Raw genomic sequence first — 20,867 nt, 5'->3', positions numbered from 1 at the left:
GGGATGCGCACAGCCGGGGAGGGCGCGCCCGACCTGACCCCAAAGCTGTCAGTTGGTGGGGGGGTCCCCGGGGAATTGGAAGCTGTCTCCTCCCGGGGATCTCCAGGGGGCACCCCTGCCTCTGCCCCCTGCTCGCTCTGAGTCTGAGGTGCTAGAAGAGATCAGTCGGGCTTGCGAGACCCTTGTGGAGCGGGTGGGCCGGAGTGCCGCTGACCCAGCCGACCCAGTGGACACAGCAGAGCCAGCGGACAGTGGGACTGAGCGACTGCTGCCCCCCGCACAGGCCAAGGAGGAGGGTGGCGGGGTGGTGGCAGCAGCGGTGACAGGCAGCTGTAAGCGGCGACAGAAGGAGCACCAGAAGGAGCACCGGCGGCACAGGCGGGCCTGTAAAGACAGTGTGGGTCGGCGGCCCCGTGAGGGCAGGGCAAAGGCCAAGACCAAGGCCCCCAAAGAAAAGAGCCGCCGGGTGCTGGGGAACCTGGACCTGCAGAGTGAGGAGATCCAGGGGCGCGAGAAGTCCCGGCCCGATCTTGGTGGGGCCTCCAAGGTCAAGCCACCCACAGCTCCAGCCCCTCCACCAGCTCCTGCACCTTCTGCCCAGCCCACACCCCCGTCAGCCTCCATCCCAGGAAAGAAGGCTCGGGAGGAAGCTCCAGGGCCACCGGGCGTCAGTCGGGCTGACATGCTGAAGCTGCGCTCACTTAGTGAGGGGCCCCCCAAGGAGCTGAAGATCCGGCTCATCAAGGTAGAGAGTGGTGACAAGGAGACCTTTATCGCCTCTGAGGTTGAAGAGCGGCGGCTGCGCATGGCAGACCTCACCATCAGCCACTGTGCTGCTGATGTTGTGCGCGCCAGCAAGTGAGTTGGCTGCCCGTGTGGCCCAGGGACAGGCTCTCTTCCCCCATCACCCTGATGTTTGTGTCTTCATTCCACTGTCCTCCCACAGGAATGCCAAGGTGAAAGGGAAGTTTCGAGAGTCCTACCTTTCCCCTGCCCAGTCTGTGAAACCGAAGATCAACACTGAGGAGAAGCTGCCCCGGGAAAAACTCAACCCCCCTACTCCCAGCATCTATGTATGTGTGCCACTTGGCCTCAGAACCACCCCTGCCAGAGGGTTCTAAGACAGTGTTGGGGACTGCTGGGGTGCTCTGAGCCTGGGCCAGGGCTCTGACCCCAGCTCTCCTGGTCATGTCTCAGCTGGAGAGCAAACGGGACGCCTTCTCACCTGTCCTGCTGCAGTTCTGTACAGACCCTCGAAATCCCATCACAGTGATCCGGGGCCTGGCGGGCTCCCTGCGGCTCAGTGAGTATGGAGGGCAGAAAGTGTCAGGGAGGGCTGCACGGGTCTGGGGCATGTAGGACCCTCTGAGAAATCCCACACTTGAAGAGTCAGGACAGTGGCTTTGAGGAGTCCACTGAATGATGGGTCAACTGGCATTGGACTCTTCTCCCATCTGTCTCCAGCATTTGGCAAGGGGGAGGGGGCCATAGTCAGGGCCTGATGAGTCATTTCTGAATTTTTTGTGATTAAGGATGAGAAGAATACAGATTTTAGAAAAACCCTGAAGACCTGTGATTTTGGGGCTCTCTCTCAGTCTTTTGTTGCGCAAAATTTCAAACACATACAAAATTAGAGGAAGCTGTATAGAAATACAAAGGTCAATCTTGTCTCCTTTATACCCGTATGTCCTCCCTTCCCCACTCTGAGTTATTTGAAGCACATTTCAGGCTTTCACTTGACTGAATCTTTAATTGGATCCAGTGGTAGCTCAAAGAAGCTGCTGCTTTGACTAGAAAGACTCCAAATGGGGAAAAAAAGAAGCTGCCATTGAGCACCTACTATGTGTCAGGTGCGGTGCACATGGCCACGCGCACACCTGGGAACACTGGTTGAGGGGCTGAGTCCTTGAGCAGCTGCAGGAGAAAGAGGGCTGGTGAGGATGCAGATAGAGGCCAGCACGCCCAGCTTCCTGTGGGGCTAGGGTTCCTGCCTATTTCGCCTGGACTGAGCTCTACTAAGCCTATGACCACCCTGTCAGAGCCCAGAGGAGTAGGAAGGGGAAGGGTCGGTTGGGTCCTTGGTCCTTATCCTCTGCCTCTGCCCCAACACCCTTGCTTGGCCCTCCCTTCCAGACTTGGGCCTCTTCTCTACCAAGACCCTGGTGGAAGCGAGTGGCGAGCACACCGTGGAAGTTCGCACCCAGGTGCAGCAGCCCTCAGATGAGAACTGGGATCTGACAGGCACTCGGCAGATCTGGCCCTGTGAGAGCTCCCGTTCCCACACCACCATTGCCAAGTACGCACAGTACCAGGCCTCATCCTTCCAGGAGTCTCTGCAGGTGAGACGACAATGTGGCAGGGGCAGGTCCTGGGACGGGGCTGCGGTGGGAGGGCTCTCGAAAGGTGTCTGACCCAGGTCTGCCTACCCTCTGGCTGAGCAGGAGGAGAAGGAGAGTGAGGATGAGGAGTCAGAGGAGCCGGACAGCACCACAGGAACCCCTCCTAGGTACCGTACAGGTGTGCCCCTTCCCTTTCTGCTTCCTTCCCCTCCCTCTGGTCTCCACCAACCTGTGCTCTTCGCCCCAGCAGCAGCACACCAGACCCGAAGAACCATCACATCATCAAGTTTGGCACCAACATCGACCTGTCTGATGCCAAGCGGTCAGTGGGGCTGAGGCCAGGGAAGTTGGGCCAGGAGTGCTGCTGGGACCTCGTGGCGGGGGCGGGGTATAGCTTCTCTCTTGTCGCACTTTCACGCCGCAGGTGGAAGCCCCAGCTGCAGGAGCTGCTGAAGCTACCCGCCTTCATGCGGGTAACATCCACGGGCAACATGCTGAGCCACGTGGGCCACACCATCCTGGGCATGAACACGGTGCAGCTGTACATGAAGGTGCCCGGCAGCCGAACGCCAGGTGCGCTCCAAGCCTGTGCGCGCCGCTGCGGGAAGCGCGAGAGGAGGGGCTGGGCGCTCAGCTGTCAGCCAATGAGGGCAGAGGGCGGGGCTGTCGGGGATCGCAGCTCCGACCTGGCCAGCCATGCTGTTCTCTGTCGACCCCTGCAGGCCACCAGGAGAATAACAACTTCTGCTCCGTCAACATCAACATTGGTCCAGGCGACTGCGAGTGGTTCGCGGTGCACGAGCACTACTGGGAGACCATCAGCGCTTTCTGTGATCGGTGCGTGCCGTCCTGCGCAAGTCAGCCTGCCGCGTCCCCGCCCTCGGTCCCCAGTTCCCACCTGACTTGTGGCCACCCCGCAGGCACGGCGTGGATTACTTGACGGGTTCCTGGTGGCCAATCCTGGATGATCTCTATGCATCCAATATCCCTGTGTACCGCTTCGTGCAGCGCCCCGGAGACCTCGTGTGGATTAATGCGGGGACTGTGCACTGGGTGCAGGCCACCGGCTGGTGCAACAACATTGCCTGGAACGTGGGGCCCCTCACCGGTGAGAGGGTGGGGCAGGTGTTGGCATGGTGTGGGGCCTCAGCCGCAAGGCCTGGGAGGCTGGGGCTTGGAGAGCTGCCAGCAGTGAGGGAAGGGTCTTGGGCTTAGGTGTCTGGGGGCTGTTTGAGAGTCCTATTGTGATCGCCTCTGGCCCGCAGCCTATCAGTACCAGCTGGCCCTGGAACGATACGAGTGGAATGAGGTGAAGAATGTCAAATCCATCGTGCCCATGATTCACGTGTCATGGAACGTGGCTCGCACGGTCAAAATCAGCGACCCTGATTTGTTCAAGATGATCAAGTGAGGACCCTATTTGGGTGGGAGCCCACCTCCACTGACCGGTCCCTGTTCTTGTTCTTCCTGACTCCACCCCATTCTTACCTCTCTCCATCCTTGTCTGCCTGTGCCCCGAGTGTTACTGTGCTGGGGAGGCTAACTAGGTCCCTGCTGTCATGACCTTTCCTAGTGGTCCAAATAGACAAAAACCACAGGAAATTTCACCTATAACAGATGCCCAGGACAGAGGATGTGACCCAGACATGAAGCGGGGAGGTCTCTAGGGGAGGGCCCTGGGGCTGTCCACCCCTCTGCCCCTGCTCCAGCCCTGCACCAGGCTTCCTCCCTGCTGGTGGTCTCAACCCAACCCCACTGCTCCCCAGGTTCTGTCTGCTGCAGTCCATGAAGCACTGCCAGGTACAGCGCGAGAGCCTGGTGCGGGCAGGGAAGAAAATCGCTTACCAGGGCCGGGTCAAGGACGAGCCAGCCTACTATTGCAACGAGTGCGATGTGAGTGGGCCGGCTCTCCTGCTCCCCTGCTCCCCCTGAGTGTCCACAGTGGCCCTCCCTCCCCCTGACTACCCTCTCCTCCCTGCCCCAGGTGGAGGTGTTTAACATCCTGTTCGTGACAAGTGAGAATGGCAGCCGCAACACGTACCTGGTACACTGCGAGGGCTGTGCCCGGCGCCGCAGCGCAGGCCTGCAGGGCGTGGTGGTGCTGGAACAGTACCGCACGGAGGAGCTGGCTCAGGCCTACGACTCCTTCACGCTGGTGAGGGCCCGGCGGGCGCGCGGGCAGCGGAGGAGGGCACTGGGGCAGGCTGCAGGGACGGGCTTTGGGAGCCCGGCCGCGCCTTTCCCTGAGCCTCCGCCGGCTTTCTCCCCCCAGGCCCCAGCCAGCACGTCGCGATGAGGCCGGACGCCCCGCCCGCCTGCCTGCCCGCGCAGGGCGCCGCGGGGCCACCAGCACATGCCTGGGCTGGACCTAGGTCCCGCCTGTGGCCGGGAAGGGGGTCGGGCCCAGCCCTTCCACCCCATTGGCAGCTCCCCTCACTTAATTTATTAAGAAAAACATTTTTTTTTTTTTTTTTTTAGCAAATATGAGGAAAAAAGGAAAAAAAATGGGAGACGGGGGAGGGGGCTGGCAGCCCCTCGCCCACCAGCGCCTCCCCTCACCGACTTTGGCCTTTTTAGCAACAGACACAAGGACCAGGCTCCGGCGGCGGCGGGGGTCACATACGGGTTCCCTCACCCTGCCAGCCGCCCGCCCGCCCGGCGCAGATGCACGCGGCTCGTGTATGTACATAGACGTTACGGCAGCCGAGGTTTTTAATGAGATTCTTTCTATGGGCTTTACCCCTCCCCCGGAACCTCCTTTTTTACTTCCAATGCTAGCTGTGATCCCTGTACATGTCTCTTTATTCACTTGGTTATGATTTGTATTTTTTGTTCTTTTTTTGTTTTTGGTTTTTAATTTATAACAGTCCCACTCACCTCTATTTATTCATTTTTGGGAAAACCCGACCTCCCACACCCCCAAGCCATTCTGCCCGCCCCTCCAGGGACCGCCCGTCGCCGGGCTCTCCCCGCGCCCCAGTGTGTGTCCGGGCCCGGCCCGACCGTCTCCGCCCGTCCGCCCGCGGCTCCAGCCGGGTTCTCATGGTGCTCAAACCCGCTCCCCTCCCCTACGTCCTGCACTTTCTCGGACCAGTCCCCCCACTCCCGACCCGACCCCAACCCCACCTGAGGGTGAGCAACTCCTGTACTGTAGGGGAAGAAGTGGGAACTGAAATGGTATTTTGTAAAAAAATAAAATAAAATAAAAAAAATTTAAAGGTTTTAAAGAAAGAACTATGAGGAAAAGGAACCCCGTCCTTCCCAGCCCCGGCCAACTTTAAAAACACAGACCTTCACCCCCACCCCCTTTTCTTTTTAAGTGTGAAACAACCCAGGGCCAGGGCCTCACTGGGGCAGGGACACCCCGGGGTGAGTTTCTCTGGGGCTTTATTTTCGTTTTGTTGGTTTTTTTTCCACGCTGGGGCTGCGGAGGGGTGGGGGGTTTACAGTCCCGCACCCTCGCACTGCACTGTCTCTCTGCCCCAGGGGCAGAGGGGTCTTCCCAATCCTACCCCTATTTTCGGTGATTTTTGTGTGAGAATATTAATATTAAAAATAAAAGGAAAAAAAAAATCCTGTTTCACTAACGGCTGGTGATAGCAGGGAGAGTACCGGGAGGGCTGCAAGACCGTGATTGATGGGGAGGACTGCGCAGACCCTGGCGAGGGCGAGCCCCTCCCCGGAGGCGCCTGTGGAATGTCCAGGGCTCTGGTCCGCTCCTCGGGATGGGGGGTGCCTAATCCTAGAGCCGCATTCCAGGATAAGGGGGGTGGGGAGAGGCTGGGCCGGGGGAGGGGCAGGAAAGAGGGCTATAAGGGCAGCAGCCCAGGCGGGCGGAATCCAGGCGGGCCATGGCGGATGTCCCCGGGGCACAGCGAGCGGTTCCCGGTGGCGGCCCAGAGCCCCGGGACCCCCTGGACTGTTGGGCCTGCGCTGTGCTTGTAACAGCCCAGAATCTGCTGGTGGCTGCCTTCAATCTTCTCCTGCTGGCGCTGGTGCTGGGGACCATCTTGCTACCCGCTGTCACCATGCTGGGCTTCGGCTTCCTCTGCCATTCTCAGGTGAGCGTGCGTCCCCGGGTGTGCGTGTGAGTGTGGGTGTTGGTGTGTGGTGATGCTGGCGGTGGGGTCTATGGGCCACAACTTCAACCCGCCTGGGCTATTTCCACCCCGTGCACAGTATGGCTCGGTCGGCTTGGGCCTGACGCCTCTTCTCCCACAGTTCCTGCGCTCCCAGGCACCCCCTTGCACCGCGCACCTGCGGGACCCCGGTTTCACGGCCCTTCTGGTCACCGGATTCCTGCTCCTCGTGCCGCTGCTCGTGCTTGCTCTGGCCAGCTACCGCCGCCTCTGCCTGCGCCTCCGCCTAGCCGATTGCCTCGTGCCCTACAGCCGAGCCCTTTATCGGCGTCGGCGCGCGCCGCATCCGCGGCAAACCCGGGCCTCACCAGGGTCCCAGGCCGTTCCTACATCAGGAAAGGTCTGGGTCTAATGACCCTCGAGTCAAGAACAACCCTGACGGCTGCCATCCTTCTTACTCGGCCCAAGGACTTGAAGCCCGGCATCTTCCGACCTGCCCTGCCCCCACCCCTGCCTGAGCGGAGTCCTAACATCCCCTTGGGAGCAGCAGCGTCAGTGGACCCAATGCTGAGGAAAGCCCCCACATCCCGGAAAACCCACTTTCCTTTCACTACCCACATCTCAATCCTGAACATCTGGGCTGGAACCTGCACACCTTCCCCTCAGCCCCGTCGTGAATGGGACAACAATCTCGTGCCCTCCTTTTATGGTGCAGCTCCTCCAGTATTTCCGGGGCTGGGGGGCGGGGCTGGAGGGGAAGGAGTGTCCACGCATCAATAAAGATTTAACGAACTGAACGTGCTCTGCAAACACAGGAGTGGCACAAGTACTATCACCCCTGCCCTGTGCCGAGGAACAGGAAACATGTGCCAGGGCCACAAACGAGCACAGAGGAGCATCCTTCAGCCCCCTGGCCTTATCGCTTTTGTCCGTTCTTCCTGGCCAGAACTCAGAGATCTGTCCCTGACCCCAGGCACCTCCCCATCAATAGAGTGGAGGGGGCCCAGCCTCGGCCGCCTGCCCCTGCTCCCCTTGGGGACCTGAGCCCGTTCTCTGACCCCAGCTTAAAGGAACTCGGTGTTGCCAGGCCGGGGTGGGAAACAATGGGCCTTCCGGAGCAGGATGACACCCCCTCCCGCCACAATTCTGGAGCAGCAGCGTGGGAGGGAAGATGCAGGGGCCCACCCTGGGGCCTGTTGGTGCATCATTCAGCCCTGTCCCCCATCTCTACCCCTGAACTTGAGAGAACCTCGGGCACTCCTGGACATCCCGGTTGGTAGAGGAGGGTTGAGGGTGCTCCCGACTTCAGATGAGTCCTTTCCTCTAGGAGTGGGGTGTGCTATCCCTGTACTGGCATCCCAGCTACACACAGACACAGGTCCATTCGGTCGTAAGTTTAATGAAGTCTGAAAGGTATGCGCCACCGTGGTCAGAGATATGGAGGCCCGGTCAGACTCTCCCTCTGCACCTCAATGGAAACGATGTGGTGTCCGGGTACCATGGCCAGGCCCAGCACACGGGGCTCCCCGGCAGAGAAGGAATCTGGAAAGAAGGATCAGAGGATCAGGGAAGCAGGCCGGCATCAGCCCCGCCCCTCTGAGCCACAAAAACGAGCCCCAGAAAACAAGGGCTGCAGCCAGGCCCTGAAGGGAAAATGCCTTGCGTAAGGTTCCGCCACATTCCCAGGCGGGTGTGCATTCCCCAGGCACTGACCCGACGGCTTGAGGAACTCCTGCGCCGAGCCCAGGATGACATTGCAGTCACGGTCAGTGCAGAGGAAGCAGCCCACCAGTGTCCGTCCATCTGTCATGCGAATGCGCATAGTTTTGTTGAGCAGCGCCTCTAGCTGCTGCCGGGCGCGCGCAGCCGCCGAGTCCTCGCGCTCTCCGTCCGAATCCTGCGCGGGGTGGAACAAGCGCTCAGACCGCGCAGTCCCGGCTGCCCGCCCGCGGAACCACAGCTCCCGGCAGCCCGCGGGGCGCTCACACAACGCCCAGAGGCTGCCGGGAGCTGCAGTTCCCCCACCCCCTCCATCTTGCTGTTCGACTGCCCCTCAATCCCAGAACCAGAGCCCGTGCTAACCCCGGCGCTGGAGCTGCTCTGACGCCGACTGCAACAGCCATTCTCTTCTCGTAGCAGCATGGTCGGTCCAGCTCCGGCCATTTGCCCGGAGGCCTCCTCTGGGCCTTTCAACTTCCTAAGCACCTTTCAGGTTGGGTGGTCCGAGATCTCGCGAGCGCTCCCGACCGCTTTCCTTTCGCGAGATCACCTCTCCTCCACCTCCTAGTCTCCTCGGCAACGGCAGAGATCTCGCGAGCTTCTCCTACTTCTAGCACTGTGGCTCACTGAAGCGTACCACGCCGGATGTCTTACGATATCGCGAGACCTTTACCTCTACTTTCTTACACATCCTTTAGAAACTCTGGAATTTAGCGAGAATACACTCTCATACTGCCTCCTCCCTTGTTTTTCTGTCTCAGAGAGATAGTCTGTCATAAATATCCCATGTAGCCCAGGCCGCTAAATTAAAACGGAGCGTATTCGTTTTCTGCCCACCCCCAACTCCTGAAAGCGGTGCAACTCAATTACTTGATCCTAATATGCCCCGTGTGGGACTCATACTACGTTTCCCGTGAACACGTGCGGTCCAATCCTCACCCCCTGATATTTATCTCAGTGGACGGTGGCCGGAAAAGGACAATGGTTTCCATGTCAGCGGATAAACGCTCTCCCCTCGGCTCCCGGACGCGACGGAGGTCGTAGTAGTAGTGAGTGCGTGCTGAGGAGCAAAGGAGTAACCAAGAGAGCCAGTGACTGACAGAGCAAGAGCCATGCCGCGCCGGGGCCTGGTGGCTGGGCCAGATTTGGAGTATTTTCAGCGTCGCTATTTCACGCCGGCGGAGGTGGCCCAACATAACAGGCCCGAAGACCTCTGGGTATCTTACCTGGGACGCGTGTACGACCTAACGTCATTGGCACAGGAATACAAGGGTAAGGGTCACACGTTGGGCCGGGGCCGGAGTGTGTGTGTGTGTGTGCGTGCGGGCGCGCGCGCGCGCGTCTGCCTGGTTCTTGAAGGGCTGGCATTGACCGTGGCTGCTCTTTTCAAGGGAACCTGCTGCTGAAACCTATCGTGGAAGTTGCAGGCCAGGACATCAGCCACTGGTTTGATCCAAAGACCAAAGACGTGAGTTATGCTGAAATCTGGGGTTGTGGGTAGAGGCAATGGAGAGCGGGGATGGGAAGGAAAAGCGGAGGCTAGCCAGAGCATAATGACTGCTCTGATCCCCTCGCCCCAAACCCTCCTTTAAAGATCCGCAAGCACATAGATCCGCTGACCGGCTGCCTGAGGTACTGCACCCCGCGGGGTCGCTTTGTGCACGTTCCGCCTCAGCTGCCCTGTTCGGACTGGGCCAACGATTTTGGGAAGCCCTGGTGGCAGGGGTCGTATTATGAGGTGGGGCGGCTGTCTGCCAAGACCCGGAGCATCCGCATCATTAACACACTCACGTCGCAGGAGCACACATTGGAGGTGAGAACTGGTGACAAGGAGCAGGTTAGAGGGAATGGGGAATCCCAAGCAAATCTCCAGGCCGATCTTCAGGGCAACATTTTTTTCCATAACCAGTGGGAGTGTATTTTCTGCCCTTTACATTGAGGCAACTGAGGAAAGCACAGCACCTAGGTCCCCAGGGTTGGTAATTCTAGGAGTGTCTGGGTCACACGGGGACAAGAGACTCCTTTATACGCCCGGAACAGCAGTTTATGCATCTTAGTGATGGTGGTCCTTCAAAACTCTTACACGCCGTTTTGGACAGCAATTGAACTTTCTTTTTAATCTACTCTATTGCACGGATATAGTGAGGGGACAGTTGACCCTTTATGGCCATCTGGTAGTTAGAAGTGGCTGCCATTAAGAGCTGTAGGTCTTTTGGGCCTGTTCATTGCATGCTGGAGTTTCAGCTTTTTTTCTGGGGCCGTAGATTACCTGAAGCTGCTATCTGCCAAGGGAGGCACTTTGATCCTAGTGTGTATATGTGTATACTCCATCCAGAATTCTGGGGGTGGGGTGCTTCTGTGTTCTCCAGGTGGGGGTTCTGGAGTCCATATGGGAAATCCTACACCGCTATCTCCCCTATAATGCACATGCTGCCAGCTACACGTGGAAATATGAAGGGAAGAACCTGAACATGGATTTTACCCTGGAAGAGAATGGGATCCGGGATGAGGAGGAAGAATTTGACTATCTCAATATGGACGGTACACTTCACACACCTGCAATACTTCTGTACTTCAATGATGATCTCACAGAGTTGTAGGAAAGGAGACGTACACTCATGTACACTCAAGACATATTTCGAGTTTGGCTTTTTCTGTGCCTTGAGGAAAAGTGGTGGGGCGGAGGGGTGCCTGGGCCTAGATCTCCATTCCTCTCTAGGAGCTAGCCTGTGCCCTTCTGAAGTGTAAAGGTCCTATTCCCTGCCTTCATTACAATTTGCTCTGAGAAAATCAGTGAATTAATCTCTAGGAATGATACAAGAAGATCAAGTATCTTGGTTTAGGGAGATGTAGAAGAGGATAGTCAGAGTTCAGGCAGAACTGTTTGATAGTTAAGAGAGAGTAGTTCTACAGGGGTGAGGGATGGAAGGACTTTTTTGGCAATGATGGAAATGAGATGTCTGCAGGAAGATGGGATTTACAAAGACAGGAATAGGAAATGTTTATCATTGACCACACAAAGCTGGCTTATCTTACTTGTAGAATAGTATTTGGCAGCTGAAACCCAAGGGAAAGAAAGGAAGTGAGTCATTATAGGCAATTCAGGCTAGATATTATGCTGGGTACTTCATATACCCTCTCCCCGCACCCCCCACAAAGAGAAGGGGTCTTGCTCTGTCACCCAGTCTGGAGTGCAGTGGCAAAATCATGGCTCACTGCAGCCTGGAGCTCTTGGGCACAAGTGATCCTCCCACCTCTGCCTTGAGTAGTTGGGACTTTGGGTGCACGCCACAATGCCTAATTTTTAAATTTTCTATAGACACAGAGTCTCACTGTGTTGCCCAGGCTGGTTTCAAACTCCTGGGCTCAAGTGATCCTCTTGCCTCAGCCTCCCAAATAGCCTCTTCAAGACAACTACCCTATAAGGTGGATTACTATTTTACAGATAAGTCCTTTGAAACTTTGAAAAGTTTAATAGCTCAAAGGCACACTAGGTAGTACCACTAGAGCCAGAATGCAAATTCAAGTCTACCCAACTCCAAAGTCCATGTTCTCTCAATATAAAGGGACCATCTCCATGTCTAATCTCATGTTAACATTTGTAACCACTGTTCTCAGAGCAAGTATTTGGGATGTGGCTTTTTCCTAGGCTCCTTGCACAATAGGAAACTGTGGTCCTATTGTACAGTTAGCAGTTATTGTCTCTGGGAGTTTGCAGAGTTCTCCTGTGGCGAAGAGGAGGCAAGGAAGGCTAAGTGTCAGCTAAGCAATAGCTATTGGGGCTACTTCCTTGTTAATCCCATACCCCAAATTTCTTTCCTGACCTTTTTGGGGCAAAGAGGTGGGTATTTACTAACTTGAGGGAAAACTAGAGTGGGGAAAAGGCCAGCAAATTAGTGACACTTTGGTGAGGGAGAAAAAGGAGGCAGTTTGCCACTTGGAGAAGATGAGGAAGACAGGGTTGCAAGATGGTGACTCCAAAAGAGAGAACTTGACAGGGGTAATGTAAAGAGAGATGTTAAGTCAGTCAGAAAACTCTCCTGGTGACCAAAAGAGAACCACTATCGGGGGCAGCGGCTAGATTTGGTCTCCTTTAACTTAAGGAGGGGAGATTTGAGAATGACAGGCAGGTGAACTTCCTGGCAGCAGCAAGCGAAACACAAATCAGGAGGAGTTCAGTGTGCCTTCTGGCAGGGGCATCAGGGCCCAGCGCAGGAGAAGGTGACCCCTGTGAGATACCGTTGGGCTGTATAGGTGTTCTGAGGGGCTATGGGAGGCATGAACAGGAAACATTACTGTTGGCTTCAGCAGTTATCTGAATTTACTGTGAGGTGGAGGATTTAAATCTAATCCCATGGAACGCAGGAGTCCGTGAATTATCTAAATCAGTCATTTTGATCTTTAATCAACTCTGCAATTAAGTGTACCTTGTTTGCTCAATTAAACCCTGAACTATTTGAGAATGAAGGCTATGCTGTTCCTCTAGTGTAAGTCTCAAGGCCTGTCCTGTGCCTACGGGATGTCTTCATTCTGCCAAAATCTGTCCCTCTTCCAGAGACTCCTACTTCAATGCCTCTTGCCAGAAACACATCCCTTTCCTCACACATCCAGTCACTCATCAAGTGTAATCTGTCTCCTAAATATCTCTGGAACCTATCTTCTTTTCTCCAAGTTACCATCACCTCTTGTCTAAACTGCTATGGAAACTTCCTAACCTGTTCTCCCATTTCCACTTCTGCCTTCCATGCTGCAGTAAGAGTCAGCTATGAAAAACAAACGTAAACATCGAACTTTCCTTAGCTTCTTCAGTGGCTTCCACCTGCTTTTGGGATAACGTCCTAAATTCAAAGACCTTGTATAAATCAGGCTCCTCTCGCAACACTCCTCTTTGTTCTCTACGGCCCAGACACTGGCTTTCAGTTCATTACGTGTCTTGCAAGCCGCGGAGCCCTCACACACTGTCCTCTCTGCCTGCAACACGCTTCCTTTCACTTTCTGCCTAGCTGATCCTAAATGTTCCTTCCTCAGTTCTTTTCTTATTTCTTGGTGGGTCAAGACTTCTGATAAATCGGTTAGCACCATGCATTTTCCAGAGTTTTTGTTACAATTGTAAAATTATGGCTGTAATAGGCTGGCTGTACTACTAGATTGTAAGCTCATGAGGGCAGAGATCTTGTTCACATCTCGCTCACTGCTATATTCTCATTGCTGAGCACACAGTTGCTGCTCAATAAATTTTGAATGAACTCAAATGTTAAGTGAACTCATCTGTCTATAACTAGTGGGGGGATGTTGTGTCCTAGTAGGCAAGGAAGGACGGAGGAATAGGATGTCTGGTTCCTGTGCTACAGTCTCTATCCACAGGATTCCCTTTCCCTGCTTCCCCTAGACCCCAAAACCAAAAGTTATTCCATAGAGTATCTCTGGCCAGGTGCAGTGGCTCATGCCTGTAATCCCAGAACTTTGGGAGGCCGAGGTGTGAGGATCACTTGAGGTCAGGAGTTCAAGACCAGCCTGGCCAACCTGGCAAAAGCCTGTTTCTACTAAAAATCCAAAAAATTAGCCGGGCGTGGTGGCGTGCACCTGTAATCCCAGCTACTTGGGAGGCTGAGGCAGGAGAATCGCTTGAACCTGGGAGACAGAAGTTGCGGTGAGCTGAGATAGCGCCATTGCACTCCAGCTTGGGCAACAAGAATGAAACTCTATCTCAAAAAAAAAAAAAAGAGGGTCTCACTAGATTTTTTGGGGCCAATCCATCTGTCATTTCCCCATATGGCCACCAGGTGGCTGTAATTACTTACAGAGTCAGGGAGACAAGCCTGGAGGGAAAACCCTTCCAAAGTTAGGATGGAAAGGTGGCCCTTTCCATTTATAAGGGGACATTTATAAGGGGGAGGGAAGGACAGGAAAACAAGGAAAAACCACACGGCCACCGTTCCATTAACATTAGGTTTATGCCCGCTTTTTTTTTTTTTCTCACAAGCACATGGCAGGAAAGAAGGGCAGTTAGGAATTCATGGGATAGAACAAAAAGGGGGTCCTGATTACAGGTATGGGAGTGTACAGGGCAAGGTATGGAGCTGACAAAGGGATAAAGACATCAAAATTTTTAAAAATAATGTAATGCATTCATTTATTAATACTTAAAAAAAATATTTCCAGTAGGCACTGCTTTGTTCTCTAAATAGCCAAGTGGATATCTACATGAGGATTATGTAAATAATGCTTTAGCCTAAAACCTAGAGAGCAAACAGAACATGAATGCAGGGTCCAAGTCCCCTTGTGGTAGTCTCTTTTGCCTTGGAGGGTGGTGGGTGGAGGGTGGAGTGCTGAAGGGAAGGCTGCCATCCCCAGTGAATCACAGAGCTTCAAAGGACTCAACTGGCAAGATTTCCCACAGGTGAGGTCCCTACATGCACATATTACTGGGGGTCATAAAGAGGCATATGTTCCTTGGAGGAAGCTTGCCTGCTCACTGGGATAAAACAAGCACACATGAAAAGGTAAATGAACATAGTACATGATAAAGGACTAAGGTATGGTATAGAAAAGTTTCTACCCTTACGGCAAGTCACAGGTGGATTACTAACCTGGCTGTCCTGAAACTGTTTCTAAATACTCTGTGTGTGTGTGTGTCTGTGGATGTGTATTATTTTTGGAAAATGGTGCTATAATTTCCATCAGATTCTCCAAATAGCCCAACCCCCTACTCCTACTCCTGAAATAGCATGCACACACACACACATACACAACAATAACTGAAAAAGCCTCAAAAGTCAAATATCAAAAGTGACAATACAATGTGGTCCCAATATTCTGGCACCTGTCTCAATGGTCTGCCTCAACCTGTGGCAGAACCATGGCAACCCGTGGCAGAAATTCCTAAAGCTTTAACCTTTGGGGCTAAATTTATGACGAGTCTCAGGTGTTTTACTACTGTACCAAATGTTAATCTGGCTGTACCTTGGAGCTGAGTAAAGGGATCTATCATTTGGTCTTGATACTATAACATCCAATCATACATCAGGATAAGGTTAATGCATCTAGCCCCACAGCTAAGTTTAGGGAGACCACATGGCTGGGCTGCTGTTGGGAGAACAGCCACTTGATGATGGGCCAGTAGAGCACACGGTTTAGCTGGAAAAAAGCACACAGAATTTGAAACCTGACTGATCTTTATCCTGGAAGCCAAAGATTAAGGATTCAAAATACAAATAGATATGCACCCCAAGTACTAGGTATTCTAGGCACACAGGAAGCACTAAAAAGAAAAAAACAAAAAGCTGGTGAATGAATAAGTGAAGCGAATCCATCAAAGTGGGGATGGGGGTAAAGGCTTAAGTGCAGTGGTGTGATCACAGCTCACTATAACCTCAAACTCCTGAGCTCAGGCAATGCTCCTGCCTCCAAGTAGCACCACCATACCTGGCTAATCTTTTATTTTTGGTAGAGACAGGGTCTTCCTATGTTGCCCACACCGGTCTCAAACTCCTGGCCTCAAGCAGTCCTCCTGCCTAGGCCTCCCAAAGTGTTGGGATTATAAGCACGAGCCACCGTGCCTGGCCAATATTTTAAATGATTTTGTACCTAGACTGGGTGTGGCAGCTCACACCTGTAATCCCAGCACTTTGGGAGGCAGAAGGATCACTTGAGGCCAGGAGTTCAAGATAAGCCTGGCCAACACAGTGAAACCCTGTCTTTACTAAAAATACAAAAATTAACCAGGTGTGGTGGCAAATGCCTATAATCCCAGCTACGCAGGAGGCTGACGCAGAACTGCTTCAACCCAGGAGGCAGAGACTGCAGTGAGCCAAGATCACGCCACTGCACTCCAGCCTGGGCAACAAAGTGAGACTCCATCTGAAAAAAAAAAAAATTGTGTGCATGAAGCAAAGTTTGTCTTAACTACTTGTGTGTAGAATGTTCTACTTGTGGTGTCGTGTAGGCATCTAAAAGTTTCAGATTTAGGAGGATTTTGGGTGTTAGATTAGGGATGCTCAACCTGTACATACACATGCCTATATATAAACATATTATGAATAGAGTGAAAGTACTATAAAGACACAGAATCACATGAGAATGACAGCTGAATGATCAGAGGCATATCTGAGGAGATGCTCACATGACTCATCTGTATTACCTGTAGAGCTGCATTTACCAACATTAATCCTCCCAACAAACTTAAGGCATAGGTACTATTTTCATTTATACTGAAAAACAACACTGAAGCAGAGACAGGTTAAGTAACTTGCCAAAAGTCATACAACTAATAAGTACCAAGGTAGTTATAGCCCATTCAACTAACATACCGCCTCCCTGCATGTCAAACATAGGATGCTATTCTAGTTACCTACCACTGCTGTATTTTGCCAGTGAATCTGCAAGATGGGTAGGGCTCAGCAGGGATGGCTCACTTCTATTCCAAAAGGTGTGAACTGGGGTGGACTGCTGGGAGCTGAGGATCCACTTTCAAGATGGCTCACTCACATAGTTCTCAGTGCTGACTATCAGCACTCTACACGGGGCAGTCTGGGCTTCCTCACAGCATCCCAAGAGAACCAAGAGGAAGCCGAATCATATGACCTAGCCTCAATTCCAAGGGGAGGGAACTACTCCCACCTCTCAGCGGGAAGAGTCTCAGAATTACACTGTAAGAAGAACATGTGGGATGTGAGACATTAATGTGGCCATATTTAGAAAGTACAACCCACCAGAGATGCACTGGAGGTAAAAGGGGTTATCCAGCCCAGTCTAGGGAGGAGTGGACGGGTGGTCTTTGAAAGGTTGTGTGTAGGGGAGATAGGGCATTGATACTTGAGCTGAGCCTTTCTTAAAAGCCTAGGTTGGAATCTTGGCCCTGTCATGTATTCAATTCATTAAAATGATACTGAGCATCTGTCAGGCAGTCCTGGAAACTGTGGATACAAAAATTAATGACACAGTTTCTGCCCTCTAGGAGCTTAGAGTTTAGTGGGAGATTCACAGGAAGTTTGAGAGTCTCTTAACTTGTCATCCTGCTTCCTTATTTACACATTTGCCACAGAGAACTTTTTTTTTTTTTTTTTTGAGATGGAGTCTCACTCTGTCACCCAGGCTGGAGTGCAGTTCAGTGGCGCAAACTCGGCTCACTGCAAGCTCCGCCTCCCGGGTTGACGCCATTCTCCTGCCTCAGCCTCCCGAGTAACTGGGACGACAGGTGCCCGCCACTACGCCCAGCTAATTTTTTTTTTTTTTTTTTTTTTTTAGTAGAGATGGGGTTTCACCATGTTAGCCAGGATGGTCTTGATCTCCTGACCTCGTGATCCACCCGCCTCGGCTTCCCAAAGTGCTGGGATTACAGGCGCGAGCCACCACACCTGGCCGCCATGGGGAACTTTTAAAATTCCCATGTTAAGTCTTCAAAGGCAATCTACTTCTCTTAAGATGAACTTAGAAACCCTTACCATGGTCCAGAAGGTAAGATTTGGCTCTTCCAGGCTCTTCTTTGTCTCCCACATTGGCCTTTCAGTTTCTGAAATGCTCCCTAAGCTTTGCGTCAGAGCCTTCCTACATGCTGTTCCTCTGCGTGGAACACTCCACCCACCGCTCTTCAGCTGGCCACCTGACTTCTTAAAGTTGCTTAAATGACACTTTCTCTGATACCTCCAATTATGTCAAGTCCTTTAACACGCCCTCCCCAGGGTGCTCTGAAATGTCATAATTATAATTAAAATATTTAGGGTAATTCACTGTTTAATGTCCATTTTCTTTCCTTCTTAGACGGTAAGCACCATGGGGGCAAGGGCCACATCTCTTATTTGTGAAATACCCAGCACCTAGCCGAGTGCCCAGCCCAGAGCAGTCACTCAATAAATACAGAATGAACAAATATTTGGTGAATGCTACAAAAGAGCTAAGTATGAAACACACATCAGGAGCACCTAACCCAGTCCAGGGGGGACCAAGCCTTCTGGGGAAGTATCATCTTAAGCTAAGATTTGAAGGACAAGGAGGAGTCAGTCAAGTGGGGAGGAAGAGGACAAGGGATAGGTGGAAGAGAGAATGCTTCCTGCACAGGATAAGAAGAAATGCAAACGTAGCTTGGGAAGTGTGGAGAGCTCGGAGGCAGAAGGAACCGCTGCATGGTAAAGCTAAGAGGAAAATGGGAGGCAGGGGGAGGGAAGCCAATGAGAGATGCTGAGTCAGGCCAAATCATAGAAGGCTTTGTAAACCAGGATAAGTTTTTTTTTTAAATTGAGACATAATTCACATATCATAATATTCACCCTTTTATAGTGTACAATTCCAAGTTAAGTGTTTTATGTTTTGTTTTGTTTTGTTTTTGAGATGGTGTCTTGCTCTTGTTGCCCAGGCTGGAGTGTAATGGCATGATCTTGGCTCACTGCAACCTTCGCCTCCCGGGTTCAAGCAATTCTCCTGCCTCAGCCTCCTGAGTAGCTGGGATTACAGGTGTGCGCCACTACACCTGGCTAATTTTTGTATTTTTAGTAGAGACGGGGTTTCACCATGTTGGCCAGGCTAGCCTTGAACTCCTGACCTCATGATCTGCCCGTCTGGGCCTCCCACAGTGCTGGGATTACAGGTGTGAGCCACTGCACCTGGCCCAGAGTTAAGGGTTTTATAGAGAGAATCACATGATCAGATTTGCATTTTCAAAAGGTGACTTGACTACAATGTCAAGAGAGAAGGAAATGAGGGAAAGTGGAGACAGCGAGACTGGCGCTAATGCAGTAGTCCAGGTGAGATCCAAAGGCAGCCACAACTAGGTTAGTGGCAGTGGAGATCAGAGAGGAACTGAAGTTAAGAGAGAATAGGAGGACTTGATCATTTGGGTAGGGGTCTAAGGCAAAGGGAGGAGTCAAGGATGACGCCTGTGTCTGGCCTGGATAACTGGGAGGATGGTGAAAGGAACTGCTGGAAGAGGACTTTGGGAAGGAAAGTGATGAATTTTTAGTTAGCTGTATGAGGTAACTCAGGGGCATACAGTCACATGTCCAGATCTTATTGGATATATAGGACTGGATCCTGAAAGACAGCTCTGGGCTAGAGTTATAGGTGTGGGAATTATTGACAGATAGCAGCTGTAGCTAGTCAAGGATCAGATCCCCTTAAGGGTGAAGTGTAATCTACGTAGAGGTTTGGGGAGGAGGAAAGGACACTGGAAAGGAAGAGCTAGAGGGATGAAAGAGGCCAAGGGGGAAATGTTGCCACAGAAGCCAAAGAGAGAGCATAGAAGAGAGGGGAGCGGTCAACAGCATAAAGTGCTCCATGGAGATCACGTAAGATGAAGACCTGAGCGACCATGGATTCTGCAAATAGGTCACGGTGGCTTTGTTAGAGAAGCCAGGCTGCAGTTGGACAAGGTATGCATGGGATATTCTTAGAAGAAATCCAAATGCAGAAAGGAGGAGTGTTCTGGCTTTATAACCATGCACAGAATATTTAAATACCTTCCTTTGGATTCCGTTTCTTCAACCATAAAATACAGATAATAGGAAGTAAGGTGACAGTAGGGCAACAGGCAAGATCCAGGACATGGTCACCCTAAAAAGATGCTACCTTATAGTGTTGTTGAGAAGATTAAATAAGGAATGGGAACCTGCCCAGCACTATAAAGAGTCCTTGGAAAAGACACTCAGAAAGCCTTAGTTTTCTTTCCCATTCCTTGTGCTAGCCATTCTTTATTTAGTAATGAATCCTCCCCTCAGGATTTTAAGATTTGGCATTTTTCAGCATCCAGGTAACATCTGACATGATTAGAAAATTACAGACTGTATCTGTGACTAACATTCAGTTTCCAACCTAACAATAGTGTTTATTCCTCCATTAGGAGAAGTTTTTGAGTCAAGTAAAATATGGTTTGTTTCATATCATGCCAGAATTGAGCTTCTTTACACAGTGATGAAAGCAAGGGAATGGGGCCAATTACTGGGAGAAGAGTAACTAAAGTCAGTCCTTTGCTCCTAAAGGAGTTTAAGGTGCTTAAGCTCATAACTCAGGTTGTGAATCTTCTCACCTTGCAATCATCTTAAGTGAATCTCTGAAGAGAGAAGTGGCTAACAGTAAACTTGATGGTTTAGAGTAACAGCTACCAATTATCGAGTACCTTATTACAGCCAGTGCTTTATGTAAGTTAGCTCACGTAACCCTCACCACAACCCTTTGAGATAGGCATTAATACTGCTGTTTTACAGATGAAGGAGCTGAGACTTGAGGGATAAACAGCTTGCCCAGGGCCATAGTTATTAAGTGGCAGAGCTTGGATTCCAGGTGTTACCTTTCTGACACCAAAGTTCAAACTCTTCCTCTAATGAAGTGAGTGGATAACTTTATTATTGACTCTGGGATACATTTTAGGAGTTCTACAGTTTTGGAATATAGAATAATTTGATTTTAATGTACTAATTATATCTCATTCAGTCTGAAATAAAAATGATTCTCAGTCGAGTACAGTGGCTGATGCCTATAATCCCAGCACTTTGGGAGGCTGAGATGGGTGGATCACTTCATGTCAGGAGTTCGCACCAGCCTGGCCAACATGGTGAAACCCCATCTCTACTAAAAATACAAAAATTAGCCGGGCTTGGTGGTGAGCTCCTGTAATCCCAGCTACTTGGAAGGCTAAGGCAGGAGAATCACTTGAACCCAGAAGGCAGAGGTTGCAGTGAGCCAAGATCACACCACTGCACTCCAGCCTGGGCGACAGAGCAAGACTCCGTCTCAAAAAAAA

At 52.0% G+C, this 20,867-nt stretch overlaps 4 protein-coding genes across 6 annotated transcripts in view; 3 read left to right on the top strand and 1 right to left on the bottom strand.

Moving 5' to 3' along the window:
- Nucleotides 1-5,903, top strand: part of KDM6B (lysine (K)-specific demethylase 6B) — a 25,304-nt gene extending 19,401 nt beyond the window's left edge. The window contains exons 13-25 of the mRNA XM_011994537.1: nucleotides 78-858; nucleotides 947-1,073; nucleotides 1,198-1,303; nucleotides 2,134-2,339; nucleotides 2,442-2,506; nucleotides 2,590-2,661; nucleotides 2,764-2,912; nucleotides 3,062-3,176; nucleotides 3,260-3,447; nucleotides 3,605-3,746; nucleotides 4,106-4,232; nucleotides 4,324-4,494; nucleotides 4,612-5,903. Coding sequence (XP_011849927.1) covers nucleotides 78-858; nucleotides 947-1,073; nucleotides 1,198-1,303; nucleotides 2,134-2,339; nucleotides 2,442-2,506; nucleotides 2,590-2,661; nucleotides 2,764-2,912; nucleotides 3,062-3,176; nucleotides 3,260-3,447; nucleotides 3,605-3,746; nucleotides 4,106-4,232; nucleotides 4,324-4,494; nucleotides 4,612-4,635 — 2,273 coding nt within the window. The 3' untranslated portion in view covers nucleotides 4,636-5,903. The remainder of the gene's footprint in view (nucleotides 1-77; nucleotides 859-946; nucleotides 1,074-1,197; nucleotides 1,304-2,133; nucleotides 2,340-2,441; nucleotides 2,507-2,589; nucleotides 2,662-2,763; nucleotides 2,913-3,061; nucleotides 3,177-3,259; nucleotides 3,448-3,604; nucleotides 3,747-4,105; nucleotides 4,233-4,323; nucleotides 4,495-4,611) is intronic.
- Nucleotides 5,824-7,215, top strand: TMEM88 (transmembrane protein 88). Of its 2 annotated transcripts, none has more exons than XM_011994539.1 (2): nucleotides 5,824-6,400; nucleotides 6,561-7,215. In XM_011994539.1, exons 1-2 carry the CDS (start codon nucleotides 6,191-6,193, stop codon nucleotides 6,828-6,830), a joined length of 480 nt encoding a protein of 159 aa, XP_011849929.1. In that variant the 5' UTR covers nucleotides 5,824-6,190; the 3' UTR covers nucleotides 6,831-7,215. The 2 variants fall into 2 exon arrangements, with proteins under 2 accessions (XP_011849929.1, XP_011849928.1); XM_011994538.1 differs by having other exon boundaries at nucleotides 6,188-6,400; nucleotides 6,887-7,215.
- Nucleotides 7,216-7,801: 586 nt separating this feature from the next.
- NAA38 (N(alpha)-acetyltransferase 38, NatC auxiliary subunit) overlaps nucleotides 7,802-20,867 on the bottom strand; it is a 27,333-nt gene continuing 14,267 nt past the window's right edge. The window contains exons 2-4 of one of the 2 annotated variants that reach the window (XM_011994534.1): nucleotides 17,581-17,648; nucleotides 8,132-8,315; nucleotides 7,802-7,960 (exon numbers count right to left, since the gene is read on the bottom strand). In XM_011994534.1, the coding sequence (XP_011849924.1) occupies nucleotides 7,848-7,960; nucleotides 8,132-8,315; nucleotides 17,581-17,634 (351 nt within the window). In that variant the 5' untranslated portion in view covers nucleotides 17,635-17,648 and the 3' untranslated portion in view covers nucleotides 7,802-7,847. Of the gene's footprint in view, nucleotides 7,961-8,131; nucleotides 8,316-8,500; nucleotides 9,006-17,580; nucleotides 17,649-20,867 lie in introns of those variants that run through there. The other variant, XM_011994533.1, reaches the window with a different exon arrangement.
- On the top strand, nucleotides 8,862-13,386 carry LOC105549863 (cytochrome b5 domain-containing protein 1). The gene is made up of 4 exons (XM_011994536.1): nucleotides 8,862-9,409; nucleotides 9,529-9,605; nucleotides 9,732-9,950; nucleotides 10,507-13,386. The coding sequence occupies exons 1-4, from the start codon at nucleotides 9,250-9,252 to the stop codon at nucleotides 10,735-10,737; spliced, it is 687 nt and encodes a 228-aa protein (XP_011849926.1). The 5' UTR covers nucleotides 8,862-9,249; the 3' UTR covers nucleotides 10,738-13,386.

The sequence above is a fragment of the Mandrillus leucophaeus genome, unplaced genomic scaffold (genome assembly GCF_000951045.1).
Source record: "Mandrillus leucophaeus isolate KB7577 unplaced genomic scaffold, Mleu.le_1.0 Scaffold46, whole genome shotgun sequence".
Taxonomy (NCBI): Eukaryota; Metazoa; Chordata; class Mammalia; order Primates; family Cercopithecidae; genus Mandrillus; species Mandrillus leucophaeus.
The sequence above is the reverse complement of the archived record's forward strand: the minus strand, read 5'-3'. Positions and strand labels throughout refer to the sequence as shown.

Bases quoted from the DNA above. Each gene is read 5' to 3' on its own strand.
- TMEM88 (XM_011994538.1), top strand. From the start codon at position 6,191: ATGGCGGATGTCCCCGGGGCACAGCGAGCGGTTCCCGGTGGCGGCCCA. The intron at 6,401-6,886 runs GTGAGCGTGCGT...ACTCGGCCCAAG, and splicing joins GCTTCCTCTGCCATTCTCAG to GACTTGAAGCCCGGCATCTT.
- LOC105549863 (XM_011994536.1), top strand. From the start codon at position 9,250: ATGCCGCGCCGGGGCCTGGTGGCTGGGCCAGATTTGGAGTATTTTCAG. The intron at 9,410-9,528 runs GTAAGGGTCACA...GCTCTTTTCAAG, and splicing joins ATTGGCACAGGAATACAAGG to GGAACCTGCTGCTGAAACCT. The intron at 9,951-10,506 runs GTGAGAACTGGT...TGTGTTCTCCAG, and splicing joins CGCAGGAGCACACATTGGAG to GTGGGGGTTCTGGAGTCCAT.